The following is a 20,268-nucleotide window of genomic DNA, read 5'->3' as shown; positions in this document are numbered from 1 at the left end:
AGGCAGAGATAAGGGTAATGGTTAATATCTATGGCAATGATGTACACAAATTATCCGGTTAATAAGCACTACAAAAAAATGGTGTCTTTAGAAAGATAGGAAGAAAAAGGAGTCTCTTATTCGTGATTAATTAGTTAACTTCGTAAAATAAAGGTATGAAGCTGGGCACCCATGATGCCTTTTTGCGTATGATAGTTAAAAGTTTCTTTTATGTTGAAATTTTCCACAAATAGAAAGTTTTAGCGAAAAATTGATATGCAACGTCAGAAGCCGGTTGAAAAACATTCGTAAAGATACCTCATTCATTCCTATACGATTAGTATGTGTTGAGAAAAAGGGATGTTGATTAGAGAAATAATAATGTGATTAATGTACAGGTCGTTTGTTTCATATATTACCAAAATAATTACATTTTCCTATTCAGGAAAATGTCCCTTCCACTTAGACGTATTAAAAAATTCACCTATTGATTTGAAATCAAAAATAAAATTTCCTTTCTTTGTCTGATACTGAATGCTGCTTGAACACGAAGGTTCCACGTTAGCACTACTCAAAAAACAATCGAGTTTCCTCGCTTCAAGATACAGTGATACTTATCTGATAACTAGTTTATAATGACTAGTTTATAAATACCAGAATCGAAATGGAATGATAAACGAGACGAGCTCATTTGTTAAGATTAGAACTAACTTTGACCTTAAACGATGTACTACGCCATTGCTCACAAATTTTAATATCCCTGATTGCAGGTAAAAACGTAAATGGGAAAACCAATTGCGCCAGACAGATCATTTTAAGCACAAAGCGGCATTATAAAAGGAAGCCGTCTTCAGGAGTAGGACACTCTCGGTGGCCACAATGTTGCGAGCACTTGTCATCGTGGTGTGCCTGTTGGTACCAGCCTTATCGGCCCCCAGAGCTAGGATGCCTTGGAGCAGGAGGGGTCATGGACGTATCGTGAATGGCAACGCGACCACCATATCAGAGTACCCGTGGAACCTCTCCATACAGTTCCTGGTCAGGCACGAGTGCGGCGCATCCATAATCAGCACGACGTGGGCAATGTCAGCCGGTCACTGCTTCTACGACGACGTCACCAAGATGTTGCTGCGGGCCGGATCGACGATACGCGAGAGTGGCGGCGTCGTCTTCAACATATCGAGAGTCGTTTATCACGAGAACTTCAACAGCACCAGTCTCGACAATGACATTGTTGTCGTGCAAGTAAGTTGGCGTTTCGTCTTATTCACTGTGTACCAGATTTACAGCGGTGCAAATTAATATAAAGACACGAAGTTATTTGTGGGAAAAAAAACATGTTCACTGACGTATTTGGTACTGAACACATTTTTCCCTTACAGTTTACAACAAATAATAACAAAATATATTCTCATTTACCCATTAGAATTAGGCCGAGTGACTTTTCAGCTAGGAAGGGGTGGAAGTTTATAGGCCGGCCGCGGTGGTCTTGCGGTTCTAGGCGCTGCAGTCCGGAACCACGGGACTGCTACGGTCGCAGGTTCGAATCCTGCCTCGGGCATGGATGTGTGTGATGTCCTTAGGTTAGTTAGGTTTAAGTAGTTCTAAGTTCTAGGGGACTGATGACCTCAGATGTTAAGTCCCATAGTGCTCAGAGCCATTTGAACCATTTTTTTTTTTTTTTTTTTTTTTTTTTTTGAAGTTTATAAAGGCAGGTCCGCTAGATGACGCACACTGTGGTGAATGTCAACAGCTCACCACAGTTCCAATTTGGAGGTGTGTCTGCTACCATCGTAAGGCAGTTATTCTGATACCGTATATTACGGACTGTAAGACACTATGGACTATAAAATGTACATTAATTTTTAAGCAGTTTTTAAAGAAATAACATATTTACCATTTTTATTATTAGACTGCACAGCCACACTAAAAAAGAAAAACAATTCTTATTTTATAAAACCGAACTCATATTTAAAATCCCCTTCCCCACTGTCATGTAATGCGCGGTTACCTCGGTCGCTCCTCTTGCTCCCAGTCTCCAGTACTTGGGGCAGTTGCCCCCCTCCGGCATCAACACTCCAATCACAGCACATGACATGACATCCTCCAGTCAAAGCGCAACACTGCCCCTGCTCACGACTGTGTCACCTACTGCCACCTCAGAGAATGCCCCTTTTCATTCCTGACTGTCCTTGCCAATTTTACAACGTCATGCTCTCTGCCAGCTTTCGCCCTGACCTGTGGAAGACTTTTCGCGTCCTCTTATTCCTCAAACCCAAAAAACCCCCTTCCGTCGCCTCTTCCTATCGTCTTCAGTAAGGTCTTCGAGTCCATCCTCTCCCGTCGTATCCATCACCACCTCAATCAACACCACCTCCTTCCCCTTAACCATTGTGGCTTCCGACCCTCCTTCTCCGCTGAAGACCAACTCCTTAACCTCGTCCACCTTCTCTCCCACACTTGATTTAAATAGTAGATAATAGCTTCATCGGTCAATAGCACGTACGTGTAGTAACCGGAATGACGATCCCCAAGTCACTACTCATTTACAGAATATAGGTGCTACCACATAATCCTTCAATATGACCGATTGTGGTCAATACTGTGTGTATACGACAGCAGTGGTGCCATCACCTAGTAATACACAACTTTTTAGTAACTTAATTAATGGCAGTCATGTCCATGTAGGTATTACGAGAGGGTAACATCATCCCATAATTTAGACTAGTTCTTTAAGTACATATTGACCTATGTCGGTCAATTATTTTAAGTGTGTTGACCGGAGCGATGTTCGCCAAGTTACACTTTAGCTTTAAGCGTATTTCCGCTGTCATTCCCTAAGTTCAATGGCAGTGGTCACCAGGTCTAAATTATGATGGCAGTGGTCCACACACAGTTTTTATAGTACGTGTGTGGATTACATCCATGGAGGCAAATTGAGTATCCCATTGCCACCACATTAATTCCTACTTTAGTGTTTTCTGCAACTCATAACCATAACTTCTCCAGGAAGCTCAATCAGGCACGTGCCTTAATTTTTTAACTTGATTCTAGACCATTTCAGGTCAAATATACTAACCTTGAATAATGAACATCTATTTTATATAGCACGTATTGCCGGATGTTACAGATTAGATATAGACTTGCTCCTAAGTTGAATCATGACCATTTGTGTGCTAAGTAAATAAGATGTTCATGCGTTGTAACCATAGCTAAGCAAGTGCTTAACAAGTGCGTCTTAATAACTTCTAGGCCTAGTCGTAATAATGACGATGTTGGCTTTATATTAGCATTCCCACTCCTAAGTTCTTCTTAGGTGAATAAACATCGTGTTTAAGCACAAAAATTTTCCTACATAGGCCATACCTTGTGAGCACATGTCTTCCTCATATCATTACCAATGAATACTTAATAAATGTTAAGACAGTCGATCTAAGTACGTTCTGCACAGGTTAACATTTACGCCCTTTTCCTCAACTATACCTTTTATTTCACCTTACTAACAAATTCAAGGTGAGGTGTTAAGTTCACGTCTTGCCCCAACAAGTAACTATCATACAGTTTATGCGTAGGCGCAAGGTATTGTGTCCACCTAGGCGGGCCTCATGACGCTACGGTCAGTTCCAGTACAGCACTCGTGACTGCCGCATCGCGGTCGCGAAGTGGGGCCGAGGTAGTTCCAAATAAGTTTTATAGTCTGACGATAATTTATGGATTTGTAGCTTTAGCTTGATTATGTCCACTATGGAAATATGGTAGTTACTGTTATTCTGAAGAAGATCGGGTTATCCTGACAGAAACCTAGGTAAATTCTAGGCAAATGGTGCAGCTTTGGCTGTTAATTATTAAAATTACTCAGCGCAACCCAAAACCCAACCACACTATGGCGCTAGTCGAAGAATCTGCAGCCTACACGGTCGCAGAACCATCTAAGGCTCTGATTCAGACCCTCCGCTCGGCTCTGTACTAGAGGACCAGAATCGGTCCTTCTGCTTTCATTTCGTAAGCAAGGCTGGCAGCCTTCACCACTTCTGGTAGCCATTCAAAACTAAAGAGATTCTCCTCTGATCCAAAGTGACACACATCATTGGTACCAACGTGAGCCACCACCTGCAGTTGGCTGCACCCTGTGCTCTTCATGGCATCCAGGAGGACTCACTCCACGTCTGGAATGACTCCACCAGGTATGCACACGGAGTTCACAATGGTTTTCTTCCCCTTCTTGGCGGCCATGTCTCTAAGGGGCCCCATAAAGCACCTAACGTTGGACCTCACAACTATCAATAATCCAACCCTCTGTGTTTGTCATGCTGAGAGGTTTCCTCTGAAACAGGACAAGCGACGGCATCTGGCTCAGCAGCAGTGTCAGCCACAGATATCACCTGGAACCTGTTTGTCAGACTAATTTGGGGGGGGGGGGGGGCGCTTATGTGAAGCCGCCTGGGAAGTCTTTCGCCGTCTGCTATGCCCTAGGGCGACCTTCCACTAGACCACAGACGAGGGGTCAACCTTAGTGCGAGCAGTAACTGGGCTGGCCACCAGTGAGAACCGATCACAGGACTCAGATGTGCTGGCCGTCTGTTGGATCCCCACAGCCAGGCCACAACACTGATGCCCATGCACTGCAGCCTCAAGCTGTGTAACTGAAGCCATCACAGCCTGGGGCTGAGAGTGAAGTGCACAAACTGACTTGCATCCACACACAACAGTCACAGTCCCTGCCCATACGGAAGTCTGTGAAAAGCTAGACTATCCAGAAATTGACTATCTGCAGGTGCTCCGGAACTCTACTGCAGACACTGACGAAAACGCAGGAATTGTCTCTAATAAGTTAGATTAATACGCAAATATTCAAAAACTTAACTACTGAAGCACTCAGGTAAAACTAAATAATTCGCCCCTGATGAGGAACTTGTAATATGTGACCAAATTGATTTATTTTCCGACGCAAACGAAAACGCGAGAACCATCACACGCGTAAACTCAAGAAACTAAACTATTAAAGCGCACATATGATGTTATAAAATTCGCTCCTGGTTAGCCGGCCGTAGTGGCCGAGCGGTTCTAGGCGCTACCGCGCGACCGCTTCGGTCGCAGGTTCAAATCCTGCCTCGGGCATTGATGTGTGTGATATCCTTAGGTTAGTTAGGTATAAGTATTTCTAAGTTCTAGGGGACTGATGACCTCAGATGTTAAATCCTATAGTGCTCAGAGCCATTTGAACCATTTTCGCTCCTGGTTAGGAACAAGTAAAAGTAAAAAAATCGGTTACCTCTCTGTTGCTATGTCTGTCTCGGCCAGCTGCTGTTGCCATGACTGAAATAGATACTGTGTCGGATCCCGAAGACTGCTGTCTGGATGCTGGCACCAAACTACACACCGTTCGGCCGCGTACCAGACATCCTCTTGGCGTGACGAACCAGAGGGTGAGGCAGTGCAGTCAAGCATCCCGTACGTTCTTCAAGTGGCTCGTGGTGAGGACTCTAATGTAGAGACTTGCGTCTTCCTGCTGGGAAGGTGCCGTATGACTATAGGATTTATTATTCTCGCCAGATACTGCTGAGAGTTAAGTTTTCCTTTAGCAGTTACCATATGAGTGATTGTACCATATTCAATAGATCGCCAAACCATAACTCCACTTGATTTTGGGTCTCGATAATCGCTGCGTGCTTATCTTCCGCCATGTTGTTGACGGACACGACGGTCTGACCGCCGCATGCCAAAGGGAGACACCGTTGTAAACTACACAATGTCAGTGTCACAGATGACTGCGACCCTACATTACGCAAACACTCCACCTCTAAACCTGTGGCCATATTTCAGCTGCTGTCACCCATCTACTTGTCAGACCCAGTGGAACTAATTACCGACTCCTCGCGGTGTCCTCCTTCTGGTAGGTCAGTGCCTATTTGTTCTGCGGCGATCGTGTTATAGCCAATTTTGTGTGAAATCTGGAGGTCTAGCATTACGATGCCCCTCATGTTAATGATTCTACCTTCTTCCAATTTCGAAACAAGACGATAAGCTTGACGTTCACTCGAATACCGGCGGTCAGTGCTTCCAATAAGCTCCGCATTGTTCGACGCCAGAAACCAAAATTACCAAAATCACATGGCTGACAACAACTCGTAATAACGAGCTACCAACAAACACACAAATTTGGCGAACACATTTATAATAACGGAACACCAACAATAGAGTAGGCACAAGCTTCGCAACTAGCTGTTAAGACTATCTTGGCTGATTGCAACTCAGAGTAACGGAATGCTCACAACAGAATAAACATCATTCCGCAACGTGCTATCAAAACTGCCTTAGCTGATCACGACTCGTAGGAACGAACCCCTCACTACAGAGTAGACACAGTTCTGCAACAAGCTATCAAATCTACCCAACGTTTGTGAATAGTCTGATTCACAACAACAGGTTTCTGTGAGACTCGCAAGTCAAAGTCCACGACGCATACACTACCAAGGTGTATCAAAACAGACCCTGTGCCTATCCGCCAGTCAGAATCAGTCTAAGATATACAGTTGCGACACTCACTGCTGTGAGGAATGTTAGCGTCTGTTAATTGCGCCGGAACGAGCACCCCTAGCAGCGAGAAAGCAGCCGTAAAATTGAAGTTTGTTTTTAATTATTTTTCTAGTTAATTACTGAAATAGTTATTGTGTTCCAAGCATTAGTAAATTATCAAGAGACATTAATGTTCGTGAGATACACGTAAAACAGTCGAATCTCCCTGGTTCGGGTACATAAGCTACAACTTAATGGTGATGAAATACTTTCGAATATGTGTGTAATTGCAACTTATTCTGCTGAAAACAAGAGAACATAAACACATGCTTCATGCATGGGAAGAATGTATTTCTTTTGTTGTCTGTTCTTGTTGTGACAGGCACTTCGCTTCACATGTAATAACTTTGTAGGGAGCCTAATGTCTCGCACTGTCTTACACTTCACTCGATTTTCTAATACATAAATATATTTGTAAGTGTATTTGTTGCTGCCGTTTGTGGCTCAGCTGCAAGAACAATTGTGGAATCGGTTTCTTCTGTGTTGCGAAATAGTTTTATTGCTTTTGTTCTTTTATTATTACGTCTGTGTGGTTTTTTCTTCAGTCGCAGTTGTGATAAATTATCTGCTACGTTAAGTAATCTACGTATTACATTCCATAGACGTTTTCTATGTTCCACATTCACTGAATTGACTGGAAGTGTAGTGAACGAAACTGTACGTTTCTGAGTAGATATAAGATGCCTCTCTAGACATATCAAGTCTTCTGCTGTTGACTGGCAGTTTTTTGTACGTGAAGAATAAGACATTCTCCAGTAAATACCTGTAGGTTAAAAAGAAAATCGAAAATAAACTATTCTCTATTCTGTACTGTAGCGGCTGACTACTCGTACGATCAATATGAAAAAAAAACAACGTATGTGGTGTTTTTTTTCTTGTTGTTGCTACAATTTATTGTGCTACAGACGCTCCTGTCTGTAAAAACCATTCTCCAAATCAGTAAAAGCAATTACAATTCGTTTTCACAGGATCGCGCCAAACTCAACGGGAATAACTTCCTGGCCGCTTGTTGTGCTGCAGTTGCGGTGGGTAACAGAAAAGTGACGGAGTATCCAGATTGTTATATTAAACAAATGGTTCCCAACCTGGGGGTAATTACCCCTGCAGGGTGAAATGAAGCTTTCTGAGGGGTAAAATGTAAACGATTCGATTGTGTTTCAGTCGTGACTGTAGCTTATTTTCAGAAGATCATTACTATTATCACAATTTTTTAAGTCTAATATTGATTATAAAAGTTATCAATAATTACTTTCTCTCAATTAATGGCATTAATTCGATGTAGGTTACAGGATTCTCATTAGTCCACCCACTATGCACGTATTTTGTGCTTTGTCCCGTACATCGTTGATGGTAAAAGTGAGACATATACGTAACACACGCTAAATATCTTATGGAAGTGTCTTCTCCAAGTTGTAGACAGTACATGCAGTAGTTCCAAAATTTCTTCAGCAGTAACTACATTAGGGCTACTATTGTGCTGAACCCAGTATTGGATGGATCTGAGCACTATGGGACTTAACATCTGAGGTCGTCAGTCCCCTAGAACTTAGAATACTTAAACCTAACTAACCTAAGGACATCACACACTCATGCCCGAGGCAGGATTCGAACCTGCGACCGTAGCAGTCGCGCGGTTTCAGACTGAAGCGCCTAGAGCGGCTCGCCCACCGCGGCTGGCCACGCAGTATTATTATTATTTCTTTCCTTTCTCAGACGTTATCTATGGTTAAAAATGGAAAGTGACGCGTACCTTGATCAAGCGTGGCTTCCTTTTAACTGTGCGTTATATGTTACATTGCATTTAGGAACTTTCGGGTAATTTAACATGTATCAATAATTACAGATTTCTGTAGTTGTTTATATACGTTTGGATGTAGCTGTATTGCGTTGATGAACTGGTGGATATTGTGTGGTATGATTCCTGTAGTTGATAGTATAATTGTTATAATGTCAACTTTATCCTGATGCCACATGTCCTTGACTTCCTCAGCCAGTTGGATGTATTTTTCAATTTTTTCTCCTGGTTTCTTCTGTATATTTGTTGTATTGGGTATGGATATTTCGATTAGTTGTGTTAATTTCTTCTCTTTATTGGTGAGTATGATGTCAGGTTTGTTATGTGGTGTTGATTTATCTGTTATAATGGTTCTGTTCCAGTATAATTTGTACTCATCATTCTCCAGTACATCTTGTGGTGCATACTTGTATGTGTGAACGTGTTGTTTTATTCGTTTATGTTGTATGGCAAGTTGTTGATGTATTATTTTTGCTACATTGTCATGTCTTCTGATGTATTCTGTATTTGCTAGTATTGTACATCCGGTTGTGATGTGATCTGCTGTTTCTACTTGTTGTTTGCAAAGTCTGCATTTATCTGTTGTGGTATTGGTATCTTTAATAATATGCTTGCTGTAATATCTGATGTTTATTGTTTGATCCTGTACTGCAATCCTTCCGTCTCACTGTATATATCGCCTTTTCTTAGCCATGTGTTGGATGCGTCTTGATCGGTGTGTGGCTGTGTTAGATGACATGAGTGCTTGCCATGTAGTGTTTTCTTTTTCCAATTTACTTTCTTTGTATCTGTTGATGTTATGTGATCTAAAGGGTTGTAGAAGTGGTTATGAAATTGCAGTGGTGTAGACGATATATTTATGTGAGTGATTGCTTTGTGTATTTTGCTAGTTTCTGCTCGTTCTATAAAGAATTTTCTTAAATTGTCTACCTGTCCATAATGTAGGTTTTTTATGTCGACAAATCCCCTTCCTCCTTCCTTTCTGCATGTGAATCTTTCTGTTGCTGAATGTATGTGATGTATTCTATATTTGTGGCATTGTGATTATTATTATTATTATTATTATTACTATTACTGCTGTTATTACTATTAGTGTTTGTGGTCAGACACAAAGCTTTAACAGCCTGGAGCAATCACGTGACTTATGAGCAGTAAGTATAGTGCACACATTATATTTTGTTTGGTTTTAAATGGGGTTACAGTGTGCAGGTCAAGCAAATGCCGCAATAGAGAGGAGTAATGCAAGGGAAGTATTTTTCGTAACAAGTGTCTACCGCCGCTGTGGATAGTTAGCTTTCTTACCTGAGAAGGAGTTCTAGGTAGCATTTGCCGTGCACCAACTCCTTCGTCATTCATCTAACAACACCCCCTCCCTCCCCCTTACACATGCACAAACTAAATATCATTCATCTTTCCTCATTTTAAAAATAAAAGTGTTCCAATAAAAGTCTTTCATTCTATGGTTTACGTAGGTGCTGAACTTGGTGATAACCTGGTGGAGGGGGTGGGGACAACAGACGGCAGAGGGGAGGGGCGAAGAGGGCGGCAGTAGTGGCTAATGTCTGGGTTCAGTCAGGGGTAATGGCCTAAGAAAGGTTGGGAACCGCCCTGTTAGGCTGTGACCAGAGCTGCCCTCTTCGCGAGCAGCCCAAGCACTCCACCTCTTCTCGGTCAGCATGCTACAGCTCACGGAGACGGTGCAGAATGGCGACCGCAACACTGAGCGCTAAGTAAAAGAGCCGACGTGGCTGGAGTTCAGTTCATCGCTGCGGACCGACAAATCGGCACATCTTTCACAGCCATTTGGAATGCTCTCCTGTAATGTGTAATTGAAATATTTGGGTGACGTTACACGTACCCATATACTCGTCATGCAATCACACCCATCTTCCTGTGCAGGAGAGCCTTTTCCTCTTTTATAAAAGTACTGAAAATACACTCATCAGCCAGAACGTTGTGACCACCTACCTAATAGCCACTATGTCCACCTATGGCGGGGATAACATCGTCGACGCGTTGTTGCGTGGGAGCGACGAGGCCTCGGTAGGCCGCTGGAGGAAGCTCTCACAATATCTGCATACACAAGTCAGATAATTCCCGAAAATTTCGTCGAGGGTCACATTTAGATCTGGGGAGTTGAGGGGTCATCAAATCAACTGGAACTTGCCACTGTGGTCCTCGAAGCATTCCATCACATTGGCGGCCTTGTGACATGGCGCATTATCTTGTTGAAAAATGCCACTGACGTCGGGAAACATGATCGTCAGGAAGGGGTTTACGCGGTTTCTGTACGATACTCCCTGGCCGTCATGGTGCCTTTCACGAACTCCACTGGATAAAACGGATGCCCACGTGAATGTTTCCCAGAGCATGATGGAGCCGCCGCCAGCTTGTCTCGGTCCCGCGGTACAGGTGTCCAAGAGCTGTGGCCCTGGAAGACGACGGATTCGCGATCTCCCATTGGCATGATGAAGAAGGTATCGCAATTCATCGGACCATGCAACGCTCTGCCATTGCTCCAAGGCCCAGTGCGGATGGCCACATGTCCATTTCAGTCATAGTTGTGGATGTCGTGGTGTTAACATTTGCTGCGGAGGCCCAATTGTTAGCAGTGTTCGATGCACTGTGTGTTCAGACACGCTTGCACTCTGCCCAGAATTAAAGTCTGATGTTAGTTCCGCCACAGTTCGCCGCCTGCCCTATTTTACCAGTCTGCCCAGCCTACGAGTTCGATACCTGTAATGGGATGTGATCGGCCAACTCCACGGCGTCTGGAAGTCGTTTCACGATTGTTTCGCCACAGAACTCTTCGGAAATGCTCGTGTCGAGCCTCCGAGCCGTCATAATCTGCCCTCGGTCAAACTTGGATATATTGTGCGCCTTCTACATCTACATCTACATCCATACTCCGCAAGCCACCTGACGGTGTGTGGCGGAGGGTACTTTGACTACGTCTATCGGTTCTCCCTGCTATTCCAGTCTCGTATTGTTCGTGGAAAGAAAGATTGTCGGTATGCCTCTGTGTGGGCTCTAATCTCTCTGATTTTACCCTCGTGGTCTCTTCGCGAGATATACGTAGGAGGGAGCAATATACTGCTTGACTCTTCGGTGAAGGTATGTTCTCGAAACTTCAACAAAAGCCCGTACCGAGCTACTGAGCGTCTCTCCAGCAGAGTCTTCCACTGGAGTTTATCCATCATCTCCGTAACGCTTTCACGATTACTAAATGATCCTGTAACGAAGCGCGCTGCTCTCCGTTGGATCTTCTCTACCTCTTCTATCAACCCTATCTGGTACTGATCCCACACTGCTGAGCAGTATTCAAGCAGTGGGCGAACAAGCGTACTGTAACCTACTTCCTTCGTTTTCCGATTGCATTTCCTTAGGATTCTTCCAATGAATCTCAGTCTGGCATCTGCTTTACCGATGATCAACTTTATATGATCATTCCATTTTAAATCACTCCTAGTGCCTACTCCCAGATAATTTATGGAATTAACTGCTTCCAGTTGCTGACCTGCTATATTGTAGCTAAATGATAAGGGATCTTTCTTTCTCTGTATTCGCAGCACGTTACACTTGTCTACATTGAGATTCAATTGCCATTCCCTGCACCATGCGTCAATTCGTTGCAGATCCTCCTGCATTTCAGTACAATTTACCATTGTTACAACCTCTCGATATACCACAACATCATCCGCAAAAAGCCTCAGTGAACTTCCGATGTCATCCACAAGGTCATTTATGTATATTGTGAATAGCAACGATCCTACGACACTCCCCTGCGGCACACCTGAAATCACTCTTACTTCGGAAGACTTCTCTCCATTGAGAATGACATGCTGAGTTCTGATTTCTAGGAACTCTTCAATCCAATCACAGAATTGGTCTGATAGTCCATATGCTCTTACTTTGTTCGTTAAACGACTGTGGGGAACTGCATCGAACGCCTTGCGGAAATCAAGAAACACGGCATCTACCTGGGAACCCGTGTCTATGGCCCTCTTAGTCTCGAGGACGAATAGCGCGAGCTGGGTTTCACACGATCGTCTTTTTCGAAACCCATGCTAATTCCTACAAAGTAGATTTCTAGTCTCCAGGAAAGTCACTATGCTCGAACATAATACGTGTTCCAAAATTCTACAACTGATCGACGTTAGAGATATAGGTCTATAGCTCTGCACATATGTTCGACGTCCCTTCTTGAAAACAGGGATGACCTGTGCGCTTTTCCAATCCTTTTGAACGCTACGCTCTTCTAGAGACCTATGGTACACCGCTGCAAGAAGGGGGGCAAGTTCCTTCGCGTACTCTGTGTAAAATGGAACTGGTACAGCATCAGGTCCAGCGGCCTTTCCTCTTTTGAGCGATTTTAATTGTTTCTCTATCCCTCTGTCGTCTTCCCCAGTCTACACACGGATAGCACGGTCACTGATACTACATGCACCATACGTGTGTCTGACTAGCTTTCATTCCTTGCGAGCTGACGCTGCTATCGCCTGGAGGGTTTACATCGCTTCTAGGCCGATGGACATAATATTCTGGGTGATCAGTGTAAGCTCGCGTGAGGAATTTACTCGTAATCAACTCATCCCACATGTGTTTGTGTTATAACAGTTCCCATTTCAGTCAGTATATTATAGAGATGTTCTAGTCCTTATGAGAAACTTTTCGTATGTTCACAGCCCTCTGAACCATTCCCGCTCGGACCGAACATCCAGCCCGTCAAGCTGCCTACAGACGGATACGAGGCTCCTGCAGGCCTACCTGTCACTGCTACTGGCTGGGGACTGGATCAAAATTTCCAGAGACCAGAGGAATTGCTAAAAGTGGACCTGTACGTTGACCAAACATCGGTTTGCAGTAAGATATTTGCCGATATCCTTCCAGTCACCGACAGTATGATGTGTGCCGGCAACATCCACAAGGGCGTCTGCTTTGGTGATTCCGGAAGTCCGCTGGTGTCCGGAAACATGCAGGTCGGCATCGTGTCCTGGGGCGACGAGGACTGCGAATACCCTCTGGCGATGTACACCGACGTCGGGTATATGCGCGGCTGGATCAGAAACATTACTGGAGTGTGACAGGCGTCACTGACTAACGTGCAAACCATTTTGTAATTGAGGGAAGGAGATTAATGACCTTGTTTTCTGTTGTATTTACTTTCAAATAAACAATACCCATCGAATTTCGTTTATTGCTTGCTTCTGTTCAGTCACATAGATTTTAAATACAACAAAATCCATACATCCATACATGTTATAAAAATGTATGTATTTGCGTGTGTATGTGTGTGTGTGTGTGTGTGTGTGTGTCTGTTTCTATGTATGTACGTATGACACAGGCGCGGCTCCTGCAGATCACTGCAGTCAGAGTAGCGAGCTGGGCAGCAAGGTTCCATCCCAGGTGGACGTGCTTCTCTCTATCACGTCATCAGAGAACGGAGACATTGTATGAGGCGACTCATCACGTCTATTGTTGCTGCAGACAGGGAGCATGCAGAGACACAGGCCATCATCTCCCTCAGCATCACAGATTATTACTGTGCTCTCTGTGTGGCTCGTCAGCGGCGTGACAATAACGTCGAGGACGTGCTACAGATCTCCCACTTTCAGGAAGAGCACAGGGAGACGACACATTCTTACCAAGCAAGATGAAGCAGTGGTTCCACACTATACTCGCATATGGAAGGCGTCCACCCATTCAGATTTAGATTTTCCGTGGTATCCCTAAATCACTTCAGGCAAATACCGGGTTGGTTCCTTTGAAATGGCAAGGCCGACTTCCTCCCAAATCTGATGGAACCGATGACATCAACCATCACGTCACGTTCTCGGAGGCAGTCTCACTGGAAGAATTGTGCATAATTCTGTAACGGGGCATGAGAAACATATGCCCCTGGATCTATGGAACTTCCACTTCAATTTTCTGGCAGCTATTCTGACTTGATGGGGAAAGTTTTCCGACAGATGTGTTGCAAACTCATAAATCAGGACACTCGCGTTTATGCATCCTTTAGAGCATTGGAGAGTACAGGGTGTGAGAAGAGATTGAAGGTACAGCAGAAAATGGATTGACGTGAGACATTTCAGTATTTACAGGGTGTTTAACCCTCAGTCACCGAGAAAATGAATTGGACACCTCGCTGTCTGGCCGCTGCGGAAAGCACCCCCCCTCCCCCTTTTTCCCAGGAGCGGGAAAAAATTGTGCCCTTTCTTTTCTCCGTCTCTTTTTTAGGGGACGATCGGAAAAGTGTTTCGTATTTGCTTGTGACCGGATTATGAAGTGGTGGTAAAAATCCGTTCCAGTTAGCTTTCAGGGTAAGTGGCGGCTTCATTAGATGTTGTTTTTGTTTGTAGGTTAAACAGATTTTTGGGGGAGTGTGGATGATAGGGGTTCAACGAATGAAGTGGAAGAGCCCTAGAGGAAATTTTTTTTAAAAAAAAGTGTGCAGTAGAGCCAAGTTCGAAACCAGCTCTGGCCAAACTTTCAACTATCCCCATTGACTTAAATCAGTGGCCAGTGGCAGCTAATATCATTAATTCCTCTGTGTCTTGATTGATTCATAATGGCTGCAGGATCGAAATTGTGTCTGTTCCTTCGCACCTATCGGCAATAACAGACACCACAAACATATTAAGGTGAGAACGACCAATTGATCACTTCACTGGATATGCAAAATAGGCTCGAACTCTTCCAGCAATCGGCGAAATGCCGCAAGTAATGAGGATAATGGGCAAAGGCACTAGATTAATAGTGTGTGCTTAAGATGAGAATATTTGGGTCTAATAGGAGTCGAGCAAAAGTAGACCGTGCACTTGCGATGATCACTGTGTCCGGAAAGCGCAGTGGTCAGTGCATCTGCCTAGTAAACCTGGGTTCCATTCCCAGTCCGGCACAAATACTCTCCAACTATCCACATTAATTTAAATCAATGCCAGCTGGCAGCTAATATCATTAATTCCTTTGTGTCTTGAAATTGTTTCACCAGTTCAATTCTGAGGGCATCAGTTTTCATGTTGGTTTTTATTTATCCCATATTTTTTGGACACTGCCATTATTCTTATTTTCCGTTTGTTCACTTTTAATTTTTCATAGTTTAAGAGTCCATGCAATATTCTTTTTCGCAGTCTCTTGTATCATGACGTTATCAACAAATCTAATAGAATGTATTTTTCACCATTGGCTTTTATTTCCTTTGTCTTCCTCTCTACGATCTGAATAGCTTTCACAATGAATTCATTACAAAATTATGAGAATGGGGCTAATCCTTATCTATCTCCTTTCCTAAGGTTGGCCTCTTCCTTTACGTTACTGATATTTATTTTTGTGCTTTGGTCCTATATTTCTGTAGTTCTAAAGAGTAACTCTCGGACCTCATTGCCAAAAGCTTTTTCTGCTCAGTCAAGATAATTTAAGATCTTCACATTCAGCCTTCTATCGAATAACATGCGCAAGGACAAAATTGGTTCTCTCGTCCCTCTGCCTTCTCTAAATCCAATATCGTCCTCTCTTTATTTTATTATTCTGATATATTAATGGGTAATTTGGAGGCATGTGATAAAACTGATGGTGTTCTAAAATTTATATGCAGTCAACTACCCTTCCTATTTTTCGTATGGTAATGGTTTTCCATCGTGTGAAGTCTGCTGCCCTGATTATCATTTCGTAGCAGTCATTTATAAATCTGAATAACTACTCTTTGACGTTGTTACCTAAATTGTTTCAGCAATCGTATAGGAATGTCATCAAGACCAGTTGCTTTTCCTTCTTTTAGACTCCCGCGGGCGCAGGACTGATAGATGAAATACATAAGATCTAAAGAAGGGCATCCCGTTTCGGAAAGATTCATTCAGTAAGCGCAACAGCACCACTCAGTTAATTCCAATGGCAGATGCTGAAAAAGAACCGTTCTGCATCAAAGTGTGCTTCAAGAGTTCCGAGAGTGTTAGTAACTAGAAAAGTCAACCAACATATTGCTTTCTCCTATGTACATATCTCGTAAAAGGATCGTGAAAATGAAGCTACTGATGTACGAGCTCACACGAAGGCTTACCTTCAATCGTACTTCCAGCCAATCATTTCCGACTGGAACAGAAAAGGAGTGAAGTGAAGTGAGAGTGAGACGCAAAGTACCCTGCACCAAGTACCCTAAGGTGGGTTGCAGAGAGCAGATGTACATGTAAGTAGCTGTAGATGAGACGGAAATAACGTCAGAAGTAGTCTCACACATATTATGTCGGAGACAGATCTGGAGATCTCGCTGGTCGCGGGAATGCTTGAGAAAGTAAATCGTCGGAGAGCGGAATTTGCTAGAGCCTCTGAGGCTATGGGTATTACCGCATTATCATGAGGTGCCGTTGCTGTTGTGCGCTCCATTCAGATTTCCTCTAGTGTGGTACTATGCTAGAATACATCATCTTCTCAAAAATTTTGCAAAATGACGTCAGTAGCGAATCAGGTTGGTAGTTATTGACGCCTCTCACGTCACCTTTGTTGTAGTGGTATATTTAAATCTCTGTGGGCTAATCCCTTGAGTTAGTGAAGCATTACATTCTTCAGAAACAAACAGTGGTCGTTGCATGGCAACAAGTCTTTGGAAGTCTGTTGGAAATACCATAAAATCTCGAGGAGCTTTTGTTTTTGAGAGGATTACATCGAGTAATTCAGCTGCCCCTACCGATTTAGTTTTATACAATCCGCAGTATTATATCTAGCCTTCAAACACCAAGGACGAGATTTTCATATTTCTCGCTTCCTCCGCGTAAATTAAACATTATTCAGTTAAAAGTGCCCGTGATGGTAGTCAAAGAAAAAAAGACTTTCGTAAATGTTACGCTAAAACTTGACCCTTACAAACACAATGATTTCGTAGTCAGTACTATTACGTAACTGTTTCTTTTATGCGTTTTAAATTCACAAAATTGCCACATAAAATTTAGACAAATGCCAATTTAACAATTTGTAAGTGGTCGACAAATCCGGTAGCGTAATAATGCCGGTCTGTGATGGTCGTAAAAGGTCTAATGTGGGAAGTAATTCGTGCAATCGCGAAATTTTCGTATAGTGGTAAGGGGAAGTCCCATGAAAAACATACCAGAAATCCGGACCGGTTGGGGCTGAGTGTGAGAGTGGGAGCGCGTTTGATGGTCACATTTCTACGTTTTTCTTGAGTATCTCGAAAACTACCTCCTCTAATGAAAAGGTATCCTCGTACAAAATTTAACTACGTTAAATTTCCTGTACAAAGTTTTACTACATCAAATTTCCTACAAAAGTATCAGATTCATTTTCTTTCTGTAGGACTGTTTGACTTCCAGCGAGCCTATGACAGTGTCCACAGAAGAAGCCTCTACAAAACGTTACGAGAATTTAGTATACCCAGTAAAATCATTAGGATGATACAACTGTGCATGGATAGCTGCCAGGCAGCGGTGAAGTTCAGAGGATCCATATCCCCCGCCTTTCCAATCAAAACAGGCTTACGACAAGGAGACTCTCATGTGTCCTCTTCAACCTTATTTTAGAGAAAGTGGTTCCGAAGAGTAATTTACATTTATACAATGGTCCCCGATTCGAACACAGTGAAGAAAAGCTCCTGGCTTATGCAGATGATATAGTGTTGCTGAGTGAAACTGAAGAAGGACTGAAAGACATGTACAGATCTCTCAGGCACTGTGCCAGCAAAACGGGGCTTATGATTAACCAAGAGAAAACAGAATATATGGAAATAGGTCGAGTCATAATCCCAAATCCTTACTTTGAAACTGACCAACATTCTAAATTCAGAAAAGTTCTTCAGTTTAAATACCTTGGATCACGTTTCATCTGTAAAAATATCATAACAATGGATATAAACGAACGAATAGCCTCAGGGTCAAGATGTCTGTACTCACTAAGCAACCCACTCAAAAGTTCAAATGGTTCAAATGGCTCTGAGCACTATGGGACTCAACTTCTGAGGTCATCAGTCCCCTAGAACTTAGAACTACTTAAACCTAACTAACCTAAAGACATCATACACATCCACGCCCGAGGCAGGATTCGAACCTGCGACCGTAGCGGTCGCGCGGTTCCAGACTGTAGCGCCTAGAACCGCACGGCCACCTCGGCCGGCCACTCAAAAGTAAAGCTTTGTCAGTAACCACATAGATGAAGATATACAACACTATCATCTGCCACATAGTACTGTACGGTTCAGAAAGCTGGACGCTTACAAAGAATGAAAGAGAAAAACTGAATGTTTTCGAAAGAAAAGTAATGAGAAAAATCTGGGGACCTGTGCTAGAGAATGGCGTATGGAGAATTCGAAAGAACAATGAGCTGTATCAGCCAATGAAGCAACCCACTATCATCCAGAAATTAAAAAGTAGAAGACTCCAATGTGCTGGACATGTGACTAGAATGGAAAACAACAGAATCACTAAAAAAGTATCTGAAGGAACTCTCCAGGCAACAAGACCATTGTGCCGACCTCGTATAAGATGGAAAGATGACACAGAGAAGGACATCGCAGCATTAGGAATTTCCGTAGGGTGGAGAGAGACTGCGAGGGATAGAAGGCGGTGCAAGCAGATAGTTGATGCAGCGCGTGGTCTACAGGGCCTGTGATCGCCGAGCAGAAGAAGAGAAGTAGCACTAATTGTTGGCTGGTAGCGAGTGAGAGAATATGAAAATCTGACGCGTGGCGTTTGAAGGCCTGATATAACAAGGCGGGTTGCGTAAAACGACCTCCATAGAGGCAGCTGAATCACCCTGAAATATTTTCTTAATAACAGAGAGAGAAGTGGGCGAGACATCCATATGATAGAATTTTATGTTACTTGCCTATTCAACATACGCTTTTGATTTTTCTCTTCAGCTGTTTGTCGCTGTAGTTTGTACCACATTTAAGAAATGGTTACTAAATTTATCTGCTACCTGTAATTGATCGTTTCTAGCTCTTCCATTTAAGTTAATAGTGACGTTATACTGTTCTGTGACTTCTTGTCCTGTGTCTCGAATTACTACATTCCATATAGCATTAAGTATGTTGTTCGAATTACTGATTCCTGGCATAACGTGCATGTAACAAGCAATGTGGAGGTTGTCCTGCTCACGCATTATTCGCAAAATGACAAGCAAGAGCAGTTCGATGGCACAGAGTGTTAATGGAATAATTCAACGAAATTATCACTGGTGACATAATTCAGCACTCTGTTAGTTAAGCTCATTGCTGACCATCAATGCTTAGGGCCTCCCACTCATTATACCTAAAATGACGTTGTTATCTAACTTTACATACGTAATAAATCCCGTAACACACAAGGTCGACGCCGTAATGCACCAAAATGGTTAACAGTGGCGTCACTTTAAATTCGGAAATTAAATCATTCGTAATCTCGATTATAGACGATAGCTAAATTGTTTGTCTGTTAATGAGACATGCTGCTGCAGACACGGCTTCTCAAATCTCCCACGTTAATTAACAAAGCTTATTTTGAAAGTGACGATTTGCTTATCTGAGTCCTAGTTGTCTAGCAGTTAATCGTTGGCCATTCCGTACCCGTACAGGAACGAAGCAGTATTTGTGTGAGGCGTTTCTGAAAGATTTTGGAAGAGTACCTTAGAGCGAGTCGCTCATAGATTCTTGAAATAGCCTATCGAACAGCTGCTATCTTCAGACTCTTCACGAACGATCTGTTATTTAAAGGAAATCACGAAAGAAAATTGGATTAGAGTTAAACTCCCCGCCAATGGCTAGACTGTTGGGAGCGGCAAAATTTCTAGATACTGAGAAGAAAGACAGATCGATCCCCAGCTTAAACGTAAATATGGCCAGAAGCAGCAGGGTCGAGTGGGATCATTCCATACGCCATGTAACTCGTGCTGAGCTGAGAAGCCACACAGACAATTTACAACATTTCTGCATTCGCGCT

General features: G+C 43.1%; 2 protein-coding genes across 2 annotated transcripts in view; both read left to right on the top strand.

Moving 5' to 3' along the window:
* LOC126204069 (UDP-glycosyltransferase UGT5-like) overlaps positions 1 to 20,268 on the top strand; it is a 251,477-nt gene that overhangs the window by 122,859 nt on the left and 108,350 nt on the right. The window lies entirely within an intron of this gene.
* Positions 925 to 13,468, top strand: LOC126204070 (trypsin alpha-like). Its single transcript, XM_049938491.1, has 2 exons — positions 925 to 1,224; positions 13,036 to 13,468. Exons 1-2 carry the CDS (start codon positions 925 to 927, stop codon positions 13,432 to 13,434), a joined length of 699 nt encoding a protein of 232 aa, XP_049794448.1. The 3' UTR covers positions 13,435 to 13,468.

This window comes from Schistocerca nitens, chromosome 9 (assembly GCF_023898315.1).
Source record: "Schistocerca nitens isolate TAMUIC-IGC-003100 chromosome 9, iqSchNite1.1, whole genome shotgun sequence".
Classification (NCBI taxonomy): Eukaryota; Metazoa; Arthropoda; class Insecta; order Orthoptera; family Acrididae; genus Schistocerca; species Schistocerca nitens.
The sequence above is the reverse complement of the archived record's forward strand: the minus strand, read 5'-3'. Positions and strand labels throughout refer to the sequence as shown.

Excerpts from the sequence above, each read along its gene's own strand:
- LOC126204070 (XM_049938491.1), top strand. The coding sequence starts at position 925 with ATGCCTTGGAGCAGGAGGGGTCATGGACGTATCGTGAATGGCAACGCG. Across the intron at positions 1,225-13,035 it reads ATGACATTGTTGTCGTGCAA|CCCTCTGAACCATTCCCGCT; the intron begins GTAAGTTGGCGT and ends GTATGTTCACAG.